This window comes from Bemisia tabaci, chromosome 2 (assembly GCF_918797505.1).
Source record: "Bemisia tabaci chromosome 2, PGI_BMITA_v3".
Lineage (NCBI taxonomy): Eukaryota > Metazoa > Arthropoda > Insecta > Hemiptera > Aleyrodidae > Bemisia > Bemisia tabaci.
In genome coordinates, this window is record NC_092794.1 from 66,227,898 (window position 1) to 66,249,381 (window position 21,484).

The 21,484-nt window shown below is 42.8% G+C and overlaps 1 protein-coding gene across 3 annotated transcripts in view; it reads right to left on the reverse strand.

Annotated features, from left to right (window-relative positions):
• The window catches only part of sowah (ankyrin repeat domain family member sosondowah), a 118,840-nt gene that overhangs the window by 26,322 nt on the left and 71,034 nt on the right, over window positions 1–21,484 (reverse strand). The window contains exon 7 of one of the 3 annotated variants that reach the window (XM_072296108.1): window positions 1,335–1,610. The exons of the other annotated variants lie outside the window; for them this stretch is intronic. Within the exon in view, the coding sequence (XP_072152209.1) occupies window positions 1,572–1,610 (39 nt within the window). The 3' untranslated portion in view covers window positions 1,335–1,571. Of the gene's footprint in view, window positions 1–1,334; window positions 1,611–21,484 lie in introns of those variants that run through there. 3 annotated transcript variants of the gene reach the window in all.

Here is a 21,484-nt window from a genome sequence, read left to right on the forward strand (position 1 = left end):
AAACTTCGTGTATAGGACCCGCAGTTGAGGTCATATAGATCTCTGAAGTTTTCAGATCACGCATCCAAAAACTTGAGGTCCAACAGCCGAGGTTCGGGTCAGACATCCGAATTACTGCGGTAAGTACTGGAATACTCAGATGTGTGACCCGAACCCTTAGGTATGTACCTCGGTACTTCAGATGTCTGACCTGAATTCGGCAGCTAGACCTCAAGTTTTCGGAGGCGAAATCCGAAAACTTCAGAGATCCATATGACCTTAACTTCGGGTCCCATGCACGAATTTTTTTTCTCCGTGTAGAGTCCCTTTATACTGAGATGTGAATCCATTGCTGATTGGTTCCCGTATTTTAGGCCTCCACAGTGTCAAAAACGGGAATAAAGATTACATTTTCACAAATTGCAAAGATTATAATCTGGAATGGACCGGGGAATGACGGGTTCGGCAAGGAACAAACGGAATGAGAGGAGGAACGAAGAGAGGGATTTGAGAATGAGCCGATCACAGATAACCAGAAACTTTCAATTTGAGTAATCTTCATTCCCGTTAGTGACTCCATGAGGAGGGTTGTCTTAACTCTCAGTGTAAAGGGACTCTATTTTCCCTGACATTTTCGACATTTTTCCTGATATTTCCAAGTTTCTTCTGACTATATAAAATTCATTGACATTTCCCGGTACTTCCTGACTGTGGCAACCCTGCAGATTGAAATCAACCGAGATAATTATTAATGGGAAAACGCTTTTCCAAGGATTTTCTTCGGTTTTCTTTATTCTCCAGGGTCAAACATCTTAATTTTCACGTCTGAAATGAGAGACTTGGAGGACAAGGCGCATAAGTGCAGTTTTTGAAAAAAAATTGAGATATTAATGATTTCAAGTAAAACTAGTCTTGATGCATATTCTGTGAAAAAATCGCTCCCCAATTCCAATGGGTAAGCATCAAAAAGTCAACTTCCTTTCGGTCATAAGGATCCGTGTAATTTCGAAACTTCAAACAAGTGTTTATCGAAACAGCAAGAAGTGCACTTATGCACCTCGTCCTCCAAGCCCTTAAAATCCTCTCTATTCCAATTCAATGATTTTAAAGACGCTCGATAAACGGGGCGAGGAAGGGGTGTTCAAAGTCCGAAAAAGGGAAACTATCGCAAATAAAATAATTTTTAAGATACACGATGGACGGGGAGTAAGACGGTCGATGGGCTGGACGATTTCGCGGCCAGAGGTCGAACCCCATGGTAAGGTTACTATAGCACAAAATACATGATTTTAAAACTATTTGAAAGGAAGTTTGACGAACTACTTTGACATCACTGTGCGGTGGCCGGTGTAGCGCGGGAAACCGAGGTTGGGGACAAGGAGCCACGCGCTGCGAAGCCCGGGATGTAATTCAAAGTGAAAAGTAGTTGGAGACGAGGATAAGAGCTAATTTGGAAAACAAGGAGTCGACAAGATGAAGATAACCTCACTTTGACCTCACTTAGTCGCTATCGGCCACCATAAATCCCCTCAACTGTGTGTTTTGAGAGCAGGGGGTCGAAATTATGAGAGAAATTACGTACAATTACAATTTCAACGATTCAACCCGAGCACGTGATATTTGGTACTGACCTGAAACAAACAAGAGAAAAATATCGAATTAGTATCGAGTTTTTACACCGAAGAAAGGGACACTCAAAAAAATAAGCACGGTAATGACTTCTTGGCCACGTAATGGACCAGGGGCCGTGCGGTTTTTTTTAAAAAATTTAAACACATTTTATTTAAACATATCGTGATTACTACAAAAACTATATGCCTTGTATCAATGATGAATTAATATAAATTACATTTACAAGGGTATTGAGCAACAAAGTAACGTTAGATAATGCAAATCGTCTGGAAGAACAGGAATTGTGGAATTCTCTACCTTTAATCCATACAGATATGCGGATCCCTACTTATGGATTCATAATCCATGAAGTTTGACTCAGTCAAATTTTGCAGTTTATTTTGCGTCGACAATATGAATGATTTGACAAAATTAACAACACTTTAATGCATTTTTTACATTATTATTATTTTTTTTTTTTTTTTTTTTTTTTTTTTTTTTTTTTTTTTTTTTTTTTTTTTTTATACGTAAAATCAATAAATTCTACTTATGAGCAAAGGGGTAACCAAGTTTTTATGCTTGGTCTGACCGAAAAAAAAGTAACTTAAAGTAACCCAAAGTAACCATAGAGACGGAAATTTTTAACAGTGCTAAGACGAGAGAGGAAAAAACAACGTGAAACACAGTTTCGCTGATTATTATTTTTTTTTTTTTTTTATTGAGTGAAATAACAACAATCTACAGACACAGTATTTGGTTGGGTGTCCGATTGGTTGGGCTACATTTTGCAAACAGGAACTACAACTTTCGGCTTATTTCAGAAACAACATACGTGGTATAAGTTCTCCTGCGCAGACAGGTGTTTTTACGCATGAGCCATAAATTGTACACGGAAAAAAATGGATTGCTGATTTAACGCTTAAATTGTTAAAAAATATGTCCAACATGCTTCAGATGTAAATTTTACAATAGTGAAACGATAGAGTAACCATGGGGGTTGTTAAATTAGCTTTTTTATTGTCAAATCTACATTAAACATGTTGGATACACTGAAAAAAAAACTCCGGCCGTGGAAGCCGTACCTACGGGCTATATAGACATACCGTCCGCGTTCCAGGCTCAGAGACCGCAGCACCCGGGGCAATCGAATCTACGGCTAGTACCCGGAACTTTCAGCTCCTGAGCCCGGAATGGACGGTATGTCTATACAGCCCGTAAAGTTTTTTCAATGCACTTTTTTAATCAGAATGTCTCCTGAATCAGGGTGCCCAAAAATCAGTACTTTTACAGCACTTTTCCAATACATTCCCAAGAAATTCAGTACCTTCTCAACAGAAAAATGCGGTACTTTTTCAGTACCTCCAATCGACGAAATTTGAATTTCTTGCTCAAATTGCGACAAAAATGAAAAAAAAACTCCGAACCTTTTTGCGGAATTTCCGCACTTCTTCAGTACTTCCGGACCGCGCTTGACAAATCAGTACTATTTCCGAACTTTCCGGAAACTCCGGACTTATAGACACCCTCTTACCGACAAAATTATAAAATCCGCAATTTCATTTTTTCCCGTGCAGTTCCTTACCGCAAAATTGAGCCCAGCTCAATGTCGATAGCTGGCAACGCAGACGTGCAAGTCTTGTCATGCGATTCGTATTCGAGAGAAAACCACGAAATGAACCGATTAAATTTGTCGGGACGATGTTGACATCTCCCGAGAACGAGACGATTCAAAAAGAGATGATAAACGAAAAAAAAAACGGAGGAGCAGATACATTAATTTCTGAGCCCCGCTGACAATCCGAATTGCCCGAGGTGTGAATGAGCGGATTCCGGTGTTGAAATTTTAATCAAGCGCTTGCCTCAGCCTCACTCGAAAATTGTCCCGCGATGATCGAATCCTCGGTCGGTAATGGGCAGATCGTTTCTGTCTGATTTCTTTCAGCGTCTTCCACTGCGCTGCCGTGCTTAAGGAAGAACCACGTATGAGCCTTCAAACGTTGCCAAGTTTCCTCCGATAACAGGGTGTCTAGTTTTTACCATTTTAGGAAATCCTGATTTATCCTGATTTTCGACTGCTAGATCCTGATTTCATAATTTTTCCAAATCCTGATTTTTGGCGGAGAGAGATTAGGCGAATGTAACTTCACAAAAATAGCTCGATAAAAAAAAAAAAAAATCCGATCGGACGGCTGAATTTTCTCAAATCCTGATTTTACGACCGATTCTTCCTCACATCCTGATGGATCACAAATTCTCATGGAATCGGGAGAATCAAGAAAATCCTGATGCTTGACACCCTGGACAAAAACCGAATTTATTGGGAAAATTGCGAATATTATTTTTCAAAATTTTCAAATAATTTTGCGCGCAATTTTATCCAAAATATTCGAAAATTTCAAGGAAAAATATGCTGTCAAAAATACATGCTTCATCAAGGGGAATTTGGCAACTCTCGAATGTTCATACGGCGTTCTACCTCAGCACGGGCAGTGTGGAGGACGCGGAGTGGGCTTGAAAAATGGACCCGTTGAAAGCAGAGATCAAAATAAATCGCATTGCTCTCGATTCTTCATGTTTAAAAATCCCGTTGTCATTTTCGCTTTTTTATAAAACTTAACCTCGCAACCCGGTAACGTAGACGGACGCATTGGAAAAACAGAGGAAATTAATCGGCCTATCTTTGACGATCCATTGAGAAAAATTAGTTAGTTCAAAATTCAATTTGAAACATAAAAAAAAAAAAAAAAAAAAAAAAAAACTGATCACAACTCCTTCAATAAAATATCATAGGAAAGTAGGAAATCCTTCGGCTATCTTGATCCATAGATAGGAAAAGAAATAGTGTTAACTCACCAGTTATAAACAATTATATAGATTGAAATTTAGCACATAGGAACTAAGTGGCCGTTCAAGTATTACTTATTACTTTGAGGGGAGGGGGGGGGGGTTCAACTAGCATTACAGTGCGTTACAAGGGGAGAGGGGAGTCAAGTCAAACGTTACGCAACAAATTCGAGACGGGGAGTGGGGGAGGGGAGTTTTGAAAAAACTTGCAAAAAATTGAAAATTCCGCCCTCCCCGAATGAATTTTTTCGAACATTGAGGGGTGGGGATCAAACCAGCGTTACGTAATTCAAAAGAAGAGGGTGTAAGGCTGCGTTACGGATGCGATATGGGGGAGGGGTGTCAAAAAATCGGAGAGAGTGCGTTACGTAAAACTTGAGCGGCCCCTCAGGTTCGCAGAATTTTTAACGATTTTTTTCTAGTTCGGGAAATTCTGACAGAAAATCTTTCAAAATCTAAAATTTTCGGGACATTTCCGATTTGATCTCTACCGACCAGTCCCGCGGGAAAAAACTACTTGCACCCCTGAATAGTAGGGTCGGCGACCTCACATAGATTATTTCGAGACATTTTGTTGGCGAAAACAATCGAAAGAATTGCATCAATTTTTGGGGTTGATTTAAAACCAGAATCGATTTCTTAAACTGGCTATAGATTGAAATCAAGCATTCGTTGTCAAAATTAGAAAAGAAGACGTAATGTTGGAGACTTTTCTCCATTATGGTCCAAAAAATCGGAGAAATTTATTTTTGCCGCCAATCATTACATCGTATTGATTTTTTTTCTTGTAAATCGATGTTCTCTCAAAAATCACCGAAGGAAAAATGTACATAAACACGACGACTGTAAATGGCCAAAGTACAGGGTGGCAAAATTTCTTAAAAAATAAAATCTTAAAATTTCACGTGAAATATTTCATGAAATTTTAGAGATTCATGAAAGATATTGGAAAACACCAGTTCCTTTTCATGTGTCCCGAAGTGTAAAAATTGTGACTTCCTTCTACTTACGTGTGTTTGAGTATACGGGTTGCATACTCTAGCTCCTGAAAAATATGTCATGTTTCACAGCCTCGTGAAATTTCGTAAGATATTTAACTGAAATTTCCAATCTTTCATATATTTCTTACGCTAAATGCCACCCCGGGGCCAGTGCTTGGATCGAACGTACCTTTCGGCAACCCTGGGAGACGCAGTATAGTCGCACGAACATGCAGGAGTTCCATTAGTTGGAAGCTTCTGTGCTACTGGTCCGACCTACAATGCACGGAACAAATTTCCACGAGAAAGTCCTACCCGGGGAGGGGGGAGGGGCAATGATAAGCGGACCAGACAATACGAGAAGAAAATAATGAAGTTGTAGTATAATTAAAATGTAATACCGACGAGCCGGGTCAGAAGCGCAGCGTTGCCGTTCCGATGGAAAAAATCCCGGGTTCCCCGTGGGGGAACGCGGAAACGAGCGGGCGGAACGGCAGCCGCGTGGAAGGGGATGATTTGTGTACGAGTGCGGAGTGCACACTATTTATCGACTAATCAACAGCCAATTAGCGAGGGAGCAGGGCCGATCGCCGAAAGGTAAATAAAAATCCGATGGAATCGGTAGGCAGGTCCCGGGGCTCATATTTATGCCACTGCTCCCGAGTTCCATTCCGTGGAAGGCGGACCGCGACGCCCTTGTGCCCCTCGCAACGATAAATAAAACACTGATTTCAGTTTAATAAGTTTCTGGTAGCCACCGTTGCGTCGCCACCGCTGCCGTCGTCCGCAGCCGCAGACGCAGTTTACATCACTCCGAGCTTCCGAGCTCCGTTCCCACGCTTCCTGATAAGCCCATTTTATACCATTACCGCCGTTTCCTATGGACTACAAGACAAGCTCAAAATTAGACTTCTAGACTGCTAAAAAGAGGAACCAAGCTTTGGTGTTGATTTGGGAAATAAAACGCCAAGTAACACAAGCTACAGTACCTGTATAGCGAGAGTATAGACAGATGTGAAACTCCGAAAATTCATCAGGCCTTCACCGATGCCTCCGCGAATAAAGTTAGGGCCCAGAAATGCTGCCAACCTATGAATTTCAATTATCCACAGCGATTTACTGATAAAATTGTTACGAACCATCGTTTATAAAGCACGAATTTGACTTAGTTTTTGCATAAATTTACTCATTTTTGCGGAAGAACGCTCATTTATATACATTCTTAGCCATCTTGGTTAGAATTGGAATTCGCAGACTGGCAGTGAAATTTTGTGTGTTAGAAGTTGGTTAGAAGGGTGGCTGCACTTTTGGGCCCTAAGCCCTTCATGAAGCGATCTGTCCATACTCTCGCTATATAGGTACTTTAACACAAGCTGTTGGTTAATTTTGTGTGTGTTAATGGATCAGTTGCGCTGGTCACAGAATCGTGTTTTGATGCTTGAATCTTGCAGAACAGCTGAAAATAATAAGATCCGTCCAAACAGCAACTTTCTACGTTCAATATCAACCGAGATATCGCGCTTTGAAACATTCGGTTTATGACGTCATCCACCGCGGTAGCGATACCCTTGGTTTCCTCCACCCTGCTTTCATCAGTCTGGGAGACTTACATTTGCATTGGTCACTCAACGTGAGACCTCGGATGAAAGCAAGGTGGAAGAAACCAAGGGTGTCACTCCCGCGGTGGATGACGCCATGAACCGAATTTTTCAAAGCGCGATAATTCGGGTAGTGCTGAACGTGGAGAGTTGCTACTTGGACAGATCTTATTATTTTTGGCAGATCTACAGGAATCAGGCATCAAAACACGATTCCGAGACCAGCGCTACTGACCCCTTAGACCGTGAGACTGTGAGAAAAAGTAATCAAAATTTGAATAATGAGGTTTGATTGGAACAACACCATTTTAATTTGTAAATTTGAATGAGAACAAAGGTGTTGTATCAATACAACACCTTGGTTCTCATTCAACTTTACAAAATTTGGTGTTGATGTGGGAAGTAAAGTACGAAGTAAGACAAGCTGTTGGTTGGTTAATTTTTTTTTCTGTTAGACTTCCCTGTGCCAAATCGACTAAAGCTTTGAGTTGAAGCGAACACATTTTTGTGTTGAAAATCTGCGACCTCGTAAAAATTCGACGTCAGAATCGAACCAGGATCACAACGATGTTAATCAAATGCGCTGCAGCCACTCGGAATCGCAAGTCGCGACCGCTGAGTGAAGGGAGGAAAAGAAGAGTACCAGTGGCGTGGCGTGCTTTGCGATATATCGATAGATGTGTCATTCGAACCTATGGGAAAGGATCGATAAACATGGTGTTCACAGCGAACACCGTAATAATCGATTCTTTACCATAGCTTCACATGGAGGAATATCGACAATCGATCATTCACGCCACGCCACTGAAGAGTACAGAAGTTCCCTCGGACACTTTCTTCATACCTTGATGTCACGAAAAGACCTCCAGCCTGTTAGGTACGAAATTTTTAGGGTCAAACTAGAAAATTCTCCTGTCGAGCCGAAACAAGGCAAATCCACTTGGAAATGGCCCACTAGGTCCGATTTACTGGTCAGAAAAGCTCCACGAGTCCAGGGGCGGACTGGTAGTCGAAAAATTAGGAGGCGACCTAAATGTGGGGGCCCCTCCTGTCGTTCGGGGGCCCCTCTAAGAGGGTCCGGGGGCTCTCCCCCGAAAAATTTTGAAAATTTCACACTTTTTAAACGCAATTTTAAGCATTATTGGAGTTGGATTCTATAGTACTTGAACTTCAAAATATCCCATTCTCAGGATTCTTCGGGGGTCCCTTCATCACATAAGCTTTAGGCGACCTTTCATGTCTCTTAGAGACAAATTTTCAAGGATTTCGGGACCTTTTAGTGACTGAGAAGGATAGGAAAATTACAACAATACGGGAAAAAAACGATGACTCGAAAAACATTCGCCGCGGGGGCCCCTTCGCGGCAAATTGTTAAGAGGCGATCGCCTCTCCGCCCCCATGGCCAGTCCGCCCCTGCACGAATCTGCTGGACAAAGCTTACAAAAAAAGTAAATGGAAAAAGAGAAAAAAATCGCCTATATTCTTGTCGAAAGGACGTAAGCACCATCCAGTTTTCCTCCTGAAATGACTTCAGTATCGCGTTTCCCCCATTTTTTAACCGCAGAACTTACGTAATTAAAAATGTGGTCGTTCCTCCGGTCCACGCTGAAAGGACCCGTGATATGCGGTCGGACTCCCCCTCCGAGACTCCACCCCAAGTGGCTCCACTCATTCGGGGACCGCGAACATCGCGACGCGACGCGACGGTCCGGCGGTGGCGGTGGCGGCGGCCATAAATTCAAGTGTCGTGCGGGTAGCAGCCGCGGCCCATTCTTTCGCCGGCCCCGGCCTCAATGAATCTCCCCCCCCCCTCTCTCTCTCCGGCGCGGCCCACCCCCGCCCCTCGACCGCGCGCTAATCGGTCATAAGTCACAATCGGACCTACCGCAATCCCGACTGGACGACTCGGGTCGAGTCGAGTCGTTTTACGAGGCGACACCGATGGACCCGAGAGGGCGGTACGATGGGGGGGGGGCCTCTCTCTTCGCCGAGGCGGTCACCTTCTCTTTTTGAGGCGGGAATCTTAATTACGCGCGTAAAGGTCGTCCAATGGGAGCGAGGAAAAGATACAAGCGAGGCGGACTGACCCGTGGGGCTAGGGACGATCATCCACGAAACTTTTGCAAAAAAAAAGCCTCGTAGGGATCCTTTTGGTAATTTTTAGGGCCTTATTAAGTTAGTTTAAGGAAATCTCGCAGAGCCTTTTAGGGCCTCTTTTCCTCCACTAAAAAAAGCTCCGGCCGTGAAGGCCGTATTTACGGGCTATATAGATGTACTGTCCGTACTTCGGGCTCAGAGGCCGAAGCTTCCGGGCGCAGCACCCGGAGCAATCGAAGCTACGGCTCTAGCGCCCGGAACTTTCGGCCTCTGAGCCCGGAACGGACGGTATGTCTATGTAGCCCGTAAATATTTTTCCAAAGTATTTTTATCGGGGGAGGGGGGCCCAGGCCGGAAGTTCCGGTTGTAGCACCCAGAGCAATCGAAGTTACGGCTCCGGCGCCCGAAACATTCGGTCTTTGACCCCGGAACGGACAGTATGTCTATATTGCCCGTAACTTTTTTTTCAGTGTCTTTTTATCGGGGGGGGGGGGGGCACCTCCTAGGAGAGATGATGTCAGTCCGCCCCCGGGTGCGGGTTCTATTATGAGGGAACCAACAGTTTGGGGGAGGAGAGAGAGTGGTATCGTTGTGTGGTCGCAATCGTGACCATGAGTGTCTACTAAAACAAGCTCGTCAACTATCAGTACTTTCCCGGTGCTTTTTAAGTGTATTCCCAAGAAATTCAGTACCTCTTCATCAGAAAAATTCAGTACTTTTTCAGCACCTCCAATAATTGACAAAATTTAAAATTCCCGCTCAAATTGCGACAGATATGACGCAAAAATGAAAAAATTCCGGACCGTCCTTAAAAAATCAGTACTATTTCCGGTCTTGTAGACACCCTGGACCAGGGACAGGAAATCCAGGAATCTACGAGCTCCAAACTTATTAGAAGAATATAATTTAGAGAAAAAATCGTGTCACCGTTCTTGGTGATTCTAACTGCGCCTAAAGGGGATTAAGCAGAACTTAGAGGGAGGGAGGGGGGCGTTGGGGCGCTAAAATGTGGTAGCTCGGCGGCTGCGGCGGAGGTGGCGGTGGCGACGGCGCCTGAATGGTTGGAAATCCGACGTAAATCACTCTGCTCCAACTCGGAGCTTCCTCGCTCCTGCGCCTCGTCGTGCTCATGATTTATATCGTCCTTTTAATCATCTCACGCGTACATCTCATACTTGATTGCCGTTACAACCACTTCTCCCACCCCCCACCCCACCCCCACCCACGCTATTGGAAACCACATCCGAGATCCTCCCAATAAAATTCACCCACCGGTGGCGCCCGGCTACCGGGGGCCTTGGCTTCTGCCGATCTGCGGGCTCCTTGTTGAAACCGATAGACAAAGCAATAGACAAAGCAATAGACTAAGAAAACATAAGGAGCATGGAACGATGCTGTATTGTTTGAGGTGGGTGATTCCTATGGCCCGAGGGAGAAAAGGATGGACTGACTTTTTGTTATTTTTGAGGAAAGTTATGAATATTTTCCCTTTAAATTTTCAAAATCTTTGGGTGAAATTGCAAACGAAGTAAGGTAGCTGAAAAATTGAAAGGGGAATATTCAATAGTGTACCAGGAAATTCGCGTTTTATCAAGGGACATTTGACAACGCCTGAAGGTTCGTACGGCGTTCCCCCTTGGAAGTTACAATTTTCTGAAAATGACCGCGGACTTAGGTTCATATTGTAAAGTTTTCAGTCTGGATGACCCATGTTTTCAGTCATATGTAGAAACACAGCTTAATTTCAAGTAGCATACGCTCTGTGAGTGAAACAGCTCAAACAGCGTCAGCGGGTGATTGTTGAAATTTACGGACAAAGCGATAGACAAAGAAAACATATGGAGCATGGAACGATTCTATACTGGTTGAGGTGGGAGATTCCTATGGACAAAGAAAGAAAATGATGAACTAACTACGGTCTCTCGTGGGTTGCTGTTAGTTAGTCTATTACCTGCCTCCTTCGTCCATTGCAACCACCCTCTTCCACCAACAGGATCCCTCCGTATCCCTTTTAGCTTTCTTGTCCATAGCTTTGTCTATCAATTTCAACAATCAGCCCCCTGGGGCAAATCAACAGAAATGCACTGATCAAACAGAAAATATATAGAGTGATCCAGAGATCTAGAACCCCTTCCTCTCTGTTACCTTTGGAACGATGGCACTTTGGGTGTGAGAGAAAAGGAAAAGAGGGGGTTCGGCTTAACGTAAATCATAAACGGCCTCTATCTGCGAAAAAGACTCCATTTTTCATGTCACACAATCGTCTCCTAGTGGCTGAATGTTGTATATTACGAACACCAGTATTTTAAATGCGAACCGACTAGTTCGCCGAAAGTTCGGCTCATACAGTCGAACTTTCACTGAAAAAAAAGTTACGGGCTACATAGACATACTGTCCATTCCGGGCTCAGAGGCCGAAACTTCCGGGTGCTGGGGCCGTAGCTCCGATTGCTCCGGGTGCTATGCTCGGAAGATTCGGCCTCTCAACCCAAAACGCGGACAGTATGTCTATGTAGCCCGTAAGTACGGCTTCCACGGCCGGAGTTTTTCCTTCAGTGTTCTTTCTATTGTGGCATCAAACAACAAGATTGGCGATGTGGCAATAGTTCCTTACGAAACGTAGCAATTCTGCCGTGCTAAGGAAGAACGCCGTATGTACATTCGAGAGTTGCCAAGTTTCTCTTGATAAAACATGCATTTTTGACGACATTCATGCACATTTTTCTTTGAAATTTTCAGATATTTTAGATTAAATTGCTCACAATATTGTCCCAAAAATCTGGGAAAAAATATTCAAAATTTTCCATGAAAATTCGGTTTTCATCGAAGGAAATTTGGCAACGTTTGAAGACTCATACGGCGTTCTTCCTTAGCACGGCCGAATTGCAGTGTGCATACTCCGCAGGTAAGTAAACAAAAGGACAAAAAAGGCCAACAGCGCCGCAAAGACGGAAACGCAATAAAAAAGTATCGGATGAATTATGTATGTTCGTCTGGGCACCGACGACAAATGTCATATTAGATTATAATCGAGTGCGGATGAAATATCGCGCGGCGTCCGTTCGCCGCGGTCTCAAATAAGTTATATTATAAATAATAACTTAATAAAATAAAGATGCTGCTTTACGAGGTACCCGCAGAATCGCTAATCAGCCTCCTAGTTCGCCGTGCGCCGCGCTACCCTCTTTGAGACTGGACTTTTTAATTGTCTTCCTCATCCCCCACCCCTCCCCCCCCCTCCCCACTCTATCGACTGTCGTTTGTCCACTTCTGTCGGCCGCTATCACGTCCCACGAGTATCGCGTAAAAAAAGCGCGGCAAAAAATTGGGAACTCCGCGGGAAAATGTGAATTATGAAATAAGTTACTACAGGACCGATCCTATCTCGGCCCGACTGTGAGTCGAGGCTTGAAATACGAATGTCGGCATGGCGGGTGGGGGGAGGGGGTGGTCAGTTTTTTCCAGCCGACTCCTGAGGTGAAACGGGAAAATGAACGAGCAGAACCGAGTGGGTTGTCGTATTCTCATTGGCCCACTGTTAGAGGAGTGACGATCACGCTATAATTTGGCGCATGCGTTCACCCCCCCCCCCCCCTCCCAAAAAAAACTGAGAAAGCTTTAATACAAAAAAAATTTACTCACGAGCATTCTGGCCTTTGTTGTTCACTGGAATTGAATGGAAAACAAAAGTCCAGAATGCTCGTGTATGATTCTCCTGGCGACTTCACCGTTAAGCTCTGATACGTTCGTAGGAGAAGAGTTCAGTTGTTTCCTATGCAGAAAACTTATTTAAATTTGCACAAAAATCCGCTCAACCGTTTTCATGAGAAAAAACAAAAAAAAAAAAAAAAAAAAACAAATCGCCCAATTAAAATAGCTGATGTAGCTTGGTCCCTTTCGACTTAACGCGGTCGAAATGTGAATCGACCAAGTCCTTTTGGTTGATCTGACCCGAAAAACAGTACCTCGAAGTAACCATAAATTCACGGGAATTTTCAACGGTGTTGAAGCGAAATCGAATGAGGAGAAGGTAGAATATCAAGCAGAACATGTGAATGCGAGCGTATTATTCAATCCGCGTAATCCAGAACCAGGCTGCAGGTCCGATCCTAATTATTACAGTTGGCGCAGCTTGTCTTCATTTTCGTTATCTACAACTTCCGCTGCGACCGCTTGCCCCCAACTCCGCGCCGCGCCGTCGCCGTTTCAACACCTTCGTCAGCTCGAATAATTGGGGTGTCGCTTCCCCCTTTGCACCTTTAATCCTTTTTTTTAATGTCTTTTCGCGCCTAATGCCTGTCGTAATTTTTCCACATCCCGCAGTTTCCTTCATGTTTTATATCCTCGTCCGTAAATCCCACTGAATAATTGTGTCGTGTCTCTCGTACCGAAAATCATTTAGGAGCCGTTCAAGAATGACGTAAGCCACTGCAGAAGTTATGGGGGTTTAAAGCTTGCCTTCCGGGGGGTCTTTTGAGGAGGAAAGGGGTCAAGCTCTGTTAAAGAGGGGAAAAAACCAATATTTTCCTGTAAAAAGAATTTTTACCGACTATTTTTCAGACTTACTCGGTTATTTTTGTAAAAATCCGGGGAGTTACGCCCTCTGACTGCTCCGCGATCCAACCCCCTGAGGCGCTTCTCGCCTCCGGCATTACGGGTTACTCTTGTGATTTTATATGACGGAGTAAGATATGATTGTGCAAATTTTGTACAAAATGTAGCTAATTTTATCGTGTAATCGGAAGAAAACGCGGTATAATTTTCAGTTTGAAATTTCCAATGGTGTCCCGGTAAAAATACAATTTGAGATTGGACATTTCGCATCCTGTCCTCTCGTCTGGGAGATGACGTCATGTCGACGGAGAGAATCCCGAACCACGGATTTCGTGGGCGTTGTTTTAAAATCCCCACCTTGATTTTATTTTTTTAAAAGGAGACCATGCAAATCTACACTACACTCCTTGAAATGTACGCAGAATTTTCTTCGCACGAAGATGCAAAAACAGTGGAGTTTTTCAAAATTGCCGCTGAGTAGTTTTCATTTAAAAAATTGAATATACCGAAAAGTCTACAAGGAGGTGGTAAAATAGTGCATAGTTTCCAGTATTTTGCGGGGAAAACAATGCAAAAAATTTCAAAAATTTCGATTAGTGTCGACACTTTTGAGGTGTAATGAGTACTAATACGAGACTGAAGGGAAGTTTTGAAATTTTCGGCCTTGTTTTCCCCGCAATAAAGTTTGGACCCAGCACTATTTCACCACCTTATTACACACAGTTCCAGCCAAGTTTCTCAGTGTTGTCTCGCCCAAGAATTCTTCAAAGTCAAAACCGAGATATGTGGTTCGGGAGCCGCACCGTCGATATGTGTATTTTGATCACTCATCATTTACCATACCTCTCTCGTTTCCGGGGGAAGCTTGTTGAATTATTGTCAAAGAGATCTACAGCGAAACATCGACGCCGTCGGGCTAACCAGTGGGCCCAGTTCGGCTCATCAAGGCGAGGTCGGCCCTTTTCCCGCACGGAATGACGCAAACAAAGTGGCTGCTCCACATCATTTTTTCCGGCGTTTGAGGAGCCTTTGTAGGCTTTTCCTCGGGGGTCCAATCGAGACGTAACAATAATGTCAGGGATGTAATGAAGCCGTACAAAAGCCGAGCTGGGCCAATTAGGTGAGCCGGCAGAAGGAGGAGATGCGCTTGTACTCCATCCCTCACCCGGGCGCCGGAGGGGGAGGGGGAGGGGGGCGGAAGGGAGCCGGGATGTTCGGCCTGGGGGGCCCCCGGACCCGACCCCGGACAAAGGGCTTTTGTCATGGGAGTTGACGCGGCCGCGGCGCGCGCCCAAGCCCGCAACTTGCCCCCGTGCAACTTTTTCGAAGTTCATTAAATCCGCCGATAAGTTGCCAAGTCCCATACCACGGGTATTTCCTGCCCCGCTAAATTTCTCCTACTTCCTCAGCCCTTATTTTTGTATCGTGACCAGCGTTGCTGCAGAATTTAAAAACTTAATTTCCCTGGCATTTCCCAGGCACGTTTTGGTCAAATTCTTCGATAACTGGACTGAGTTTATCAGCAAGGAACAACCCCATATTTTTGAAAAATTGGGTTAAGAATGTGTTTGAGTTCCACTGGTTGTATATTTTCCCCTGAGAAAAACTAAAGGTCGAAAAAAAGATATTAGTTAGCGAGAAGAGGGTTAAAAGTTTTATCTCTTCATTGAGCTTTATGCAGGGATAAAACTTCAAACCTCTTTTTCTCACTTTCAACTTAGGATGGGTTGGTTCCTTTCTGATGGTCTCGGTCCAATTGAAGTTTTGCCAAATGGTTAAAAATACATAATTTGAAACAGTTTGAGGCAAACTTGTTTTTCCAAACACCAAGCTCATTTCAGAAAGCGATTAAAAGTAACTTAATAATTTTTCGAAAATTTCGACATTTGCCCTGACATTTCCAGGTTTTCCCTGACATTTCCGGTTTTCCCTGACTGTGACAACCCTGCGTATCGTACCGTTCTTGTTCTGGTTTGCCTTTCGCTTCATCGTAATGAACCACAAGACAGCGAGCTGATTAATAAAATTGATACACAAAACTGAAGACAAAATAACAACACAAAGGGAATATTTGGCGATCCTTTTGGTTGAAACGGGTAATTCGCGAAGACTATGGGAGAAAATGATGAACTAACTACACGGACCGCAATATTTGGGTTACTAACTTAATTTATTGGGGGACAATCGCAGTTTTTCGGAAATGCCCATACCGTCTAACAATCCCTACCTCTGTTTTTCCGTGTAAAGGGTTTTTCATGGGTTGATGTTACTTATACTTATTACTTAACTCCTTTGTCTGTTATAATCGCCCGCTTCCACCAGTAAGATCGCTCCAATTTCTCCTTGTTTTTTTTCTGTAGCTTTGTCTATCAATGTCAATAAGCCCGCAAGGAACGAAATTAAACCCCGCGTTGTGTGTTTACTTATGGAATTACATAGAATATGATGGGCGCTTTAAATATTTTCAAATTCAACTCTTAAAGTAGAAAATAATGGTTCTTGTCTCCATTAATTCGCACCTTTAGGTCACAGAAAACTGGAGTCTACTCTAGTCAAATCGAATACTAAACTAATTTCGGGATATTTTTTCAGGTAGCTAGACGCTTCACCCACTTTTTCCTATCCAATCCAATACCTAATTTGGCCAACAAAAATCCAATTTATAATCTGCTTGTGTTGATCACGTAGCCCTGTCAGCACCGCTACAAAGACAAACGGAGTCAAAACAACATGGAGATAAAGTAAAAAAAAGGACTCGCTTTGATGACGGCGCAGAGATGCAACTATTCGTGCTTGATGGATGTCCGTGTTGTATCTGCAAAATTGAAGGCGCGATGCGAGAATCGCAACGCTCCGCTCTACGCTGTCAATGATGTGTCTCGTAGATTCGGGGGAGAAAGTAAAAAACAAGGCCCGATTATATCTCTCCCATCTTCGGGTGTTTTGTTAATGTAACATGGTGCTCATATAGCCTTTGAAGCACTATTACAAATAAGACAGGCGGAACCAACACAACATGGAAATAGAGCAAGGGAAAGGTTGATGGCGGCGCAGGGATACAACTATTCGTGCTTGATGGATGTCCGTGTTGCATCTGCAAAATTGAAGGCGCTATGGAGTGAGGCGTGAGTTCGCGATGCCCTGTTCTAGGCTACCGATGAACTGTCGTTCTGGTTTGGGGAAAAGTTAAAAAACCAGATCCAAAAGGTCTCTCCTATCTTCGGCTGTGTTGATACTTGGATTTTTTTTCTTTCTTTTCAATTAGACGTCTTATTCTGTTCTGTTTTTAAAATGTATTTGTTGACTTACATCTTAAGTTTGGATGTACCGGCTTCATAAAACCCTCAGGGCACGTGTTTTCAGCGATCGTCAGGTCAGTTCGACCCGGCTTGGGCATATAAGGGTTAATTCTATAATTTGGCAGATTCTCAGCGCTTATATCATTGCTTGTAACTTGACTAAGTAAATAGTTGGTTCATAAAGGATTGCACAAGAAAGTCACCGGATAAACTTTATAAATGGACCGTAAAAACGTTGGACTAAACAATTTTCTACGAAGTTCAGCTGTCTTGCCTATCTAGCTTTTTCTCAAATCCATCGAACTTCTGGTAGGTTTTTCCGGTTTTATCGGTTATGATTCTGTTACGTCTTATCGTGCTCTCTAAAGTGTAGAATCATAACAGTGGTGTGGCGTGGACGAACGATTATCGATATTTCGCCATAAGTAACTATGGTAAAGAATCGATTATTAAGGTGTTCACAGAGAACATCCTGTTCATCGATCCTATTACATGGGTTTAAATGCCAGATCAATCGATATATCGCAAGGCACGCAACGCTACTGAATCATAAAAGTAACGCGTAACGCATAACGCGTAACGCATAACGCGTAACGCGTAACGCATAACGCCGAAGGCTCAAAGACTCGAAGCCCTTCGGGAGGTTGGACCGCGAGACGGTCAAAAGGCGTGGCCTCCTAGTATTTCATACAAACTAACTTGTCTGGCAATACACAGTGGATACGCGAAAAAAAAGTAATGTGGTTACTTTTTTCGTTCTTGCACATGATGTAGTAGCTTCCTTGATGAGTCCCCTTTGAGAGCAACGCGACGTCGTCAAAATTAAGGAAGAAATTTTGAGATACACATGAAACGCAGCAGTACACAGTCAATTCAAAATACATTAATTCTTGCGTAGCGATGCAAGGGTACGAAACATTTAAAACGAGTTATTTCGTCCAGAAATCACACGAGGTACATTTTAAAACATGCTTGTAATACGCCATGTTTAATTATCCGACTGATTCCGGCGCTGTAGTTACTTCTTGAGAGAATACAACGTTTCCTCGTGTATTCGTGCAGTGCTGCCGTGCTAAGGAAAAACGCCGTATGAACATTCGCGGGTTGCCAAATTTATCTCAATAAAATGTTCATTCTTGAGGCACATTCGCGGGTTGCCAAATTTATCTCGATAAAATGTTCATTCTTGAGGTAAGTCATGAATGTTTTTCCTCGAAATTTTCAGGAACTTTAGGTGAAATTGCGAACAAAATTACCTGAAAAATTGGAGGAATAACACTTACAAATTTTCCCGAAAATTAGTGATTTACCAGAGTCAATTTGGCAAGGCCTGAAGGCTCATACGCCGTTTTTCCTTAGCACGGCAGTGTGGCTGTGGGACTCAGAACACAAGTTCGGGATCCAAGCCCAGTTCAGTGGCGTGGCGTGCTTTGCGATGTATCGATTGTAATGCCATTTAAACCTATGGAAAAGGATCGATAAACAGGGTGTTCGCAGCGAACACTTTAATAATCGATTCTTTACCATGGGTTTAAATGGCATAACAATCGATGCATCGCAATTCACGCCACGCCACTGGCTCAGGTTCTGGTTGTTGTAAATTGGGCTGAGCACTGGGAGCACCTGGTAGCAATAACTGTCCCTTCCGATTATACTGCGTATCGTTAATCCTGTCAAATTAACGTGTGTTTTTGTGTCGTACAAGTGGACGTATTTCTGTCAAACGGAACTATGTGCATTATGACGTGAGCCCTGTCATGCATGTATTCTTATGGGTCTCAGGGCTCATGTCTTAGTGCACATAGTTCCGTTTGACAGAAATACGTCAAAATAAGAGGAGAATCTTTTTGATGTTCTGGACTCCCACGTTAAAACATAGCATTGACACGGGATTAACTATATTTGCGTGCGTATTTTTCATGCCAACGCACTAAAAATATCGAATCACGATCGAGCAATAATAAATTGAACCGACTTAAGAGGAAAATCTGAATTCAATGTGGAAAAAAGTCAGGGTCAACGAATGAGGAACTAGAAATCGGGAAGATGAGGGAGAGAAAACAAGAATAACTTTCTTTTAAATAAAAAAAATAAAAAGAAAAAAACCCTAGGAGGGTACTAATGGATGTTTGTGCACAACTAGATCGTACAATATTAACGGTTTTCATATTACTTATTTCAAAGTTGAAAACATTATTTCAGTTTGTATCATTGGCCTAAGTTCAAGAACACGTGTTAGATTCTGCTGCGACGTTGTAAAATGTCCTCATGAATTTCTCTATTTTCAGGGGGAAAAAATGATTAAAGTAGTCTTGAAAATTTGCCTTACATCCAAGCTAATACCAAGATTTATTAAGAACAGTATCGACGTGACATCGCGTCTCGCGCTATGAATCGACACAGCTAAAGGAGTCTATTGTTTGCGCAAAAAATATCTGTGCGCACCTGCAAAACCACGAAAATATAGGAAAACCGTCAAAAACTAAAACACCATGATAGACTGCCGATAAATCAGAGGACATAATATATATAGTTATGCTAAAAGGAATACGAGAAAATGAATCAAATTAAAGGAAACTAGGCGCAAAGAATTTGCGTAAAAATTTTCGGTAGCTTTTGATTAAAATCTTTTTCATTATGTCCTTTTAGCATTCATACGTCCAGCTATGATGCTAGCAAACTCCTGATCTTTTAGTGCAAACCTATAAAATTGCTTAAAGTATAACTGTTGGCGGATTCATAGAAAATTTTCCTCACTCATCCTAACCGTGTAAAATTGTGCCTAAAGCCATCCTGTTTGGCCTATGTACCTAGAAATTCATGATCGAACCTGCTTGACATTATCCAACCGACTGAAAAACACAGACTATCAACCGAGTTGGTCAGTCTAGAGAGAGCTAACTTCATTGAAGTAAGATACATATAATAATCGTTAATTCGATCAATTTAATTAGATTTCCTCCAATGCGTTTTAGAGAGTCCGTTAAGATGTTTCAGTTTATATTGGTTGGTGTTGGCCTCTAAAAAAATTACGACATACGGAAGAAAATGTACTGCGAGTTTCATCAATTTTAAGGTAGGCTCGCACTTGTCTTAAAGTTTGTCTAACTCGTGAAATATTTTCTTCCGTATTTTATACTATTTGCAGTGGCAAATCATTGTTGCAAGATCCATTTCTAAAACAATGCTGTTGAAGTTGAAAATGCTATTTTGAGGGATTCCTTAAACCTCCTTCAATCACAATATAAGCTATACACTGGAGAAAAAGTATCTAGGATCTACAGCCCAGATTCTTAAAAAAATATGACTAGAAAAAAATCCTCTTGTCTCATTCAGATTTTTGCTTGAATAAAAAGGAAATCGGCTTAAATTAAGAGGCTTGCCTCTTGATTCAAGCAGATCCGATTGAATCAAGAGTATTTCTCCTTGTCAAATTTTTTAGGAGTCTGAACTCTGGATCCAAGAGAATTATTCTCCAGTGTGCAGCGGGCTGATTGTTGAAATTGATAGACAAAGCTATAGACAAAGAAGGCAAAAGGAATTTTGAGGGATCCTATCGGAGGAAGCGGGTGGTTGCAATGGACAAAAGAAGTAGATAATTAATAGACTAACTAACGCAACTCACGAGAGACCCTATAGTTATTTCATCATTTTCTCCCTCAGTCTACAGGAACCAACCATTCCAACGAATAGAATCGTTCCATACTCCCTACGTCTTCTTTGTCTATCGCTTGGTCTATCAATTTATAGAATCAGCCCGCGAGGCCTCCTGAGGGGAGGAGCTATTTAAGGAATGACTACGAATACGAGCTGTCTTCTCTTACGGGAAACAAGAATAAGTGATAGATTATTGATGAGAATGATTTGGGTCGGGGCAAGATTGCCTTGCTAAGGAAGAACGTCGTATGAACATTCGAGAGTTGCAAAATTTCCTTGATAAAACACGTATTTGTGACAACATTCCTGCATACTTTTCTTTGATATTTTCAGATATTTTAGACTAAAGTGCGTACAAAATTGTCTGAAAATTTTGGAAAATAATATTCGCAATTCTCCCAGGAAATTCGGTTTTTATTGGAGGAAACTTGGCAACATCTGAAGGCTCATACGGCGTTTTTCCTTAGCACGAAGACCCTGACTCCTCGGCGAGATCGTGCGAGTCGGACGCGAGAAGAACAATCGGCCACGCGCGAGCTATATGGAGCAGGGTTAGGACAGAAGCTGAAAAATGTGGCGGAGACGATATACATTTATCGGGGCGAGTGGCAGTGCGACACGGATGATTATTTACAAGCTAATGGGCGGCGTAAATCCAGCAAGTGCATTTGCTTGTACACACAATATAAAAGAGAGCAGCTCCCCTCCCCCTCCGCGTTGGCACTGCGCAACGGCCGAAACGCCACGACTGCTCTGGCAGGTCTTTTAATTAAATCATAGTTCACCGGATCACCGGGCGCGCCATCCTTGAGTTGCTCAATTTTTCAGCGCTCATTGATCCCAGTTTACAGCTGTTTCGGCTCCG